We start from the raw sequence: 6,000 nt of genomic DNA, 5'->3' as shown, positions 1-6,000 counted from the left end.
TGGGTCTTGATCTTAACAGAAGGAATACAGATAGTTCTGGAGTAAAGCCAGACACCATCGTTCTCCCAAAGGATTGGGCATGCCTAAAATGTGCCCCATGTGGGCTGGACTGGTGCCTTCTTCCAAGTCTAGGGCTCTAGGTACAGATGGGCTGAAGGGGCAGGGGACTGTCTAGGAAGGAGCTTTTTTCCCCTCCCTCTCCGTCCGCCTCCACATCGAGTTGAAGGGATTAAGCGCGGATTGAGAGCTTGCCTCAAAGCCGGGGGCACCGAGGGGAAGGCAGAGAGGCGCGTGCCGCTGTCGGGAGCGCGCGCGCCCTCTTTCCCTGCCTCCAAAGAGAGAGGGAGGCGTATTCGCGCGCCTCCTGGCCTGCCTCTGAAAGGAAGGGAGGCACGGAGGGAGGGAGGGGAAGTGCGCAGGCGCGACGCCCGTCTGCTGCCGCCGCTGCTGCTCTTGCTGCCGGAGTCTCTCCTCTCTCTCCTCGCCCGCAGCCCAGGCTTCCCGTCTCCGCGCAAGTTGATGGCAGCGCCGGAGGAGAGCGCGGCGCCTCGGGAAGCGGAGCCCAAAATGTGCCGCCCCGAGGAGGAGGAGGAAGAAGACGAAGAGGCAGGCAGCGGCTGCCCGGAGAGGGAGCAGCAGCAGCAGCGTCGCCGCCGTCGTCGTCGCGGGGGCCCTTCGTCGTCGGTGTCCACCAGTCAGCAGCAGCAGCGGCGGAGGCAGCGGCTCTCCTGACCTGCCTTCTTCGCCTCCTCCTCCTCCTCCTCCCTCCCCCTCCCGCGAAGCATGTCCGCCAAGCCCAAGGGGACCCCCACCTCCTCCTCGTCGGCCACCTCCTCGTCCGTCTCCTCTCCCGCCGAAGGGGCGCCGGCCGCCTCCAAAGCCAAGGTGAAGGAGCAGATCAAGACCATCGTGGACGATTTGGAATTAGTCCTGGGGGACCTGAAGGACGTGGCCAAGGAGCTGAAGGAGGTGAGGGGCCGCCGGGCAGGGGGCGCGGGGAAAGAAGGAGAAGCCCTTCAGGCTGCTTGAGGAGGGAAAGAGCGCGCCGTCGTTCGCTTCCTCTGCCTCTGCCTCTGCCTCTTCCTCTCGGCTGGCCCAACTCGGAGCGAAACTGTCGGGAAGGGCGTCGGGGCGGATCAACTCGTGTCTCTTGAGGGAGGAGAGGCGCGGGCGAAGAGGGACCCCTCCCCATACACACACACACACACACACACACACACACACACACACTCCTCGCCCAAAGCCCACCGCAAAGAGGGCCGCTGCCGCTTTTCGGGGCCTTTTGGGCGACTTCGTGGGGAGAAGCGGGAACTACTTCCACCGCTTCCTCCTCCTGTTTGTTTGTTTGTCGTGTCAGAAGCGACTTGAGTACATCCTCCTCCTTTCCTTTCGCCTTCTTCCTTTCCTCCCTCGTTTACTCTGGATCCCAAACGAGTGGGAGAAAAGGCCTCCCGGCGCCCGCAATCCTTTGGGATAACGGAGATGAACTAGAGAGGGTTTTCTTTCGGAAGGATCCCACTTCTGGGTTGCTGTGAGTCTTTCGGGCTGTATGTCCATGTTCCAGAAGCACTCTCTCCTGACGTTTTGCCTCAGCTATGGCAGGCATCCTCAGAGGTTGTGAGGTTTGTTGCAAACTAAGCAAGTGAGGTTTATCTCTCTCTCTCTCTCTTTCTCTGGAAGGTCCAGGGTGAGAGAAAGAACCCTTGTCTGTTGGAAGTATGAATGTTGCAATTAGCATTGAAAAGCCTTGCAGCTTCAAAGCCTGGGTGCTTCCTCCCTGAGGGAAACCTTTGTTGGGAGATGTTACCTGGCCCTGATTGTTTCCTGTCTGGCATTCCCCTGTTTTCGGAGTGTTGTTCTTTATTTATTGTCCTGATTTTAGAGTTTGTTTTAAAATACTGGTAGCCAGATTTTGTCCATTTTCGTGGTTTCCCTCAGGCAGGAATCAGCCAGGCTTTGTAGCTGCAAGGCTTTTCAATGCCAATCAAGGTGATTAATTGCAATATTTACACTTCCAAAAGACCTTCCACAGATATATAAACCTCCCTTGCTTAGTCTCCAACAAACCTCACAACCTCTGAGGATGCCTGCCATAGATGTGGGCTAAGCATCAGGAGAGAATGCTTCTGGAACATGGCCATACAGCACGGAAAACTTACAGCAACCCAGTGAATCCGGCTATGAAACCTTTCGATCCCATTTCCTTCCCGCGAAAGTGGCTGGGAGGTTCTTTCACGTGCCGGCCCCTCCCTCCTTTCTTGCCCCTCTTTCGAGTTTGGGATGCATGTCGCCTGAGGAATGTGGGAAGGAGGGAGAAGAAGAGGAGGAGGAGTTGTGCCTCTCCGTCTCTTCGCGTGGAAAGACTGCGTGGGCATTTCTTCCTTCCTTCTCTCTCCCCCTCCCTCTCTCTTTCCCTCCTCTTTCTCCCACTCGCTTGGGATCCAGATTTAGCGTTTAGTCATTGCGTTTTGACGCTTCCTTCCCTGACAGCAGCGACGGCACTTAACGCCTAAGAGATGCCTTTCCCCCCTCTGTTCGTGTGTGTATATATATGTGTGTGTGTGTGTGTGTGTGTGTTTTATCTGTTCTTTCTGTCGCGAATGTTATTTTAAGACGCTCAGGAGGGGGCGAGGAGGGAAGGTCTCGGCGTGGAGCCTGTCAAACTCATTAAAGTTCCCCGCGGCGTGGAGCGAAAGGGGGATCCCTCGCCCGGAAGGGAGGCCTTGGGGCTCCTGGCAAGGAAGGGCGAGGGAAGCGAGAGGGAAGCGGGAGATCTCCCCCCAAGCTCCACTCTCGCAGTAGACCCATAGTGTCGGCTGTGTGTGATGCTTAGCGGGATCCGGAGCCCTTGAAAGCCAAATACACGCTCACATAAGAATACAGCCCTGTGTAAACTCGAGGACTTTGTCAGCACCACAATCCATGTATAATTTTAAACATGCAAAGTGTGTACCAACCGTGGCCCTTTCCCTGCTTCTTTCAATTTCATTGTGTGCAATAGTTAGATGTTATCTTGTCAGGCTTTAACGCTGGGTGAGCAGTCCTCTTCCTTTTTAAGCCTGACTTTAACTAGCCTTCATGACATTGTAGGCTCATGTTAACTTCTTGTCTTGGAGTCCTGGAGGACAACAAGTTAAACATGAGCCAACAATGTCATGCAGCAGCTAAAAAAGTCAATGGCATTTGGCCTGCATCAATAGGAGCATAGTGTCTAGATCCAGGGAAGTCTTGCTATCCCTCCATTCCTCCATGGTCAGACCACACCTGGAATCACACTCTGTCCACTTCTGTGCACTGCAGTTGAAGGGAGATGTTGACAAGCTGGAAAGTGGCCAGAGGAGGGCAACTAAAAATGATAAAGTGTCTGGATAACAAGCCCTATGAGGAGCGGCTTAAAGAGCTAGGCATCTTTAGCCTGCAGAAGAGAAGGATGAGAGGAGACATGATAGCCATGTATAAATATGTGAGCGGAGGGAGCAAGCTTGTTTTCTGCTTCCCTGGAGAGTAGGGCACGGAACAATTGCTTCAAACTACAGGAAAGGAGATTCCACCTGAACAATAGGAAGAACTTCTTCACTGTGAGAGCTGTTCAGCAGCGGAACTCTCTGCCCTGGAGTGTGGTGAAGGCTCCCTCTTTGGAGACTTTTAAACAGATGCTGGATGGCCATCTGTTGGGGGTGCCTTGAATGCAATTTTCCTGCTTCTTGGCCGGGGGTTGGACTAGATGGCCTACGAGGTCTCTTCCAACTCTATGGTTCTATGATTCTGTGATTCATGGGTTCATGTTTTACTGTGTGGCTACAAGTTGTGCTACCATCCTTATGGTGTTTTCGCAAAAAAAAGTAGAATTAAATAGCCTTTTACGAAATTGCAGCTATATTGATATTCTTATCCACTACACTAGAGATTTGGCTATTTTTAAAGAAAGGGAGTGGAGAGCTGTTTCCTCCCTTTACTGTTAACATCCTGGATCAGATAAGTCTGAACTACAAGGGTGAATTCAAATATACTGTAGACCCATTGCTGATTTTGCAGGGTTATGCTGCAAAAGCTAAAACAATTAAATCAACCGAACTTCTGTCTTGATCTACATGGATATGATTGGGCAGTAAAGGTGCAGGAGGTCAGGGATAGAGCTGTTACAAGTGTCAACAGCTGCAACTTCCCTTTTGGAAACATAATTACTAGAAACAATGTGGATATTTTCTTTTCTTTTCAGGCTTGAATCGCAAAACAAATGTTGTACTTGATATTTATTTGTCTCTTGTATCTTTGAAACTAATATAATGTATCCCTAGCCAGCAGCTGCTGTCAGCTCCTATAGTTACTTTGTAGACCCGAAGCAATTATTGTGGTGATATCGGGAAGTAGCGAAACATTGCAATTTAGTGTAACTTATATATCCTTTCCCAAAGTTTCCTCAGATCATTTGTGTGGGTGTGTTTGTGTGAGTGCTTTGGTGGCACAACTGGTAGACAGATGGCAGGATTATGTGCTGCAAATCAAGTCCAAAGCATGTGTGCATCCTCTCTAATCCTTCACATTACATGATAAAATTCTCTCCAGTGGCTATTTCCTAATTTTGTTGGGGTTTAACAAGTTGTTTTACCTTTGAGGGCTGAAATGCAGTTTTTCATCTCCATAAGAAATTTTATAACAGGTTTGGAAAATATTTCTTAAATCTCACCCTTCTTTCACCAAACTATCCCCTCCCCAACAGTAATATATGCAAATGGCTTATTTGTTATCTGAAGGCAAATATTCTTCAAGCTTTTTGATGCCCATCAGATGTGCTTGATGACAATTACTTATCAGCTTCAATCTAACATGGTAAAAATCAGGGGGACTGAAATGTAGAAAAAAAGCCTGGAGGCATCAGGTTGGAGGAAAATGTATTATTGTGTTCTCACTTCAACCCATTTCTACCTTATGGTGACCCCAAGACAAACTTACCACAGCGTTTTCTTGGCTCAATTTGTTCAGAAAAGGTTTGCTATTAGCTTCTTCTGGGGCTGGGACAGTGGGATTTTCCAAATGCAACCATTGGTTTTCCTTATCTGAATGAAGAGAAGGATCCTGGTCTTCCGGACTCTAATATTCCAACACTCAAACCTCTGTGCATGTGATTGCCTAAAGAAATAGTATTATTTTAAAATTTCAGATGGGTTGCCAGTTTTACACTTGCCTGCATACTGTTTTGTCTCTAGAAACAATATTTTGAGAGCGAGGTTGCTATTACCGAGTTTCTGATTATTCTTTCTTAACATCCAGGCACGATTTCTATAAGGAAAAATCATATGTTGTCATTTGCTGTGATTTTGTTTTGGGTAAGCAAGCTTATTTATTGCCATTGACTGAACCACTGATGAAAAAGCAATGAAGGTTTTGCTGCCTGTAGCTTTAATAGTTTTCATGGAATATACTGTAAGCTTGTCAGAAAGCTGGAGCTTGTAATTACAACTTTATGTACCTAAAATAACCATTTTAAAATACAGGGTACTGTGAAAACACTGTTCATTAACACGCAGTTCATCTGTTTTCTTCAAATGGGTGTATAGGTTTTCTTTGAAACCTTCAAGTGTCTGGCTCATTTTTAAAAGGTGTAACTCTGCCACTCTTTTTTGACACCACTATGGATTTAGCTACTTGACTGTGTATTTTTATATATATTTTCACCATTCGTGTTGTATGTGTGTGCAATTTTCCTTCCATGAAATCTAGGTAGTGCATATAGGGTGGACAGATAGTTGCCACATCCAGACTGTTTAGCTCTAACAAACACACTACATTATGTGTTTTCAGACCACCCCTTTGAAAGTTGTCTGCATGTCTTTCTGAAATACCCTGTCCTGGTGTTTTTTTTTTTAAAATAAAAGACCAAATGGTGGTCAAAGGTACTGCTCTGGATCCAGTGATGTTCCCTTTTACATAAGAGACATCTGTATCATTCTTAAGACTCACCCATTGTAAATTCATCAAATGAAATATCTCCTCTACATA

General features: G+C 48.1%; 1 protein-coding gene across 4 annotated transcripts in view; it reads left to right on the top strand.

Annotated features, from left to right (window-relative positions):
- Positions 1-775: 775 nt before the first annotated feature.
- prr16 (proline rich 16) overlaps positions 776-6,000 on the top strand; it is a 168,994-nt gene continuing 163,769 nt past the window's right edge. For 2 of the 4 annotated variants that reach the window (XM_016994857.2, XM_016994856.2), the window contains exon 1: positions 776-969. In XM_016994857.2, the coding sequence (XP_016850346.1) occupies positions 784-969 (186 nt within the window). In that variant the 5' untranslated portion in view covers positions 776-783. The remainder of the gene's footprint in view (positions 970-6,000) is intronic. The other 2 variants (XM_062972156.1, XM_062972155.1) reach the window with 2 other exon arrangements.

Source organism: Anolis carolinensis, chromosome 2 (genome assembly GCF_035594765.1).
Source record: "Anolis carolinensis isolate JA03-04 chromosome 2, rAnoCar3.1.pri, whole genome shotgun sequence".
Lineage (NCBI taxonomy): Eukaryota > Metazoa > Chordata > Lepidosauria > Squamata > Dactyloidae > Anolis > Anolis carolinensis.
This window is presented reverse-complemented; position numbering and strand designations above follow the sequence as displayed.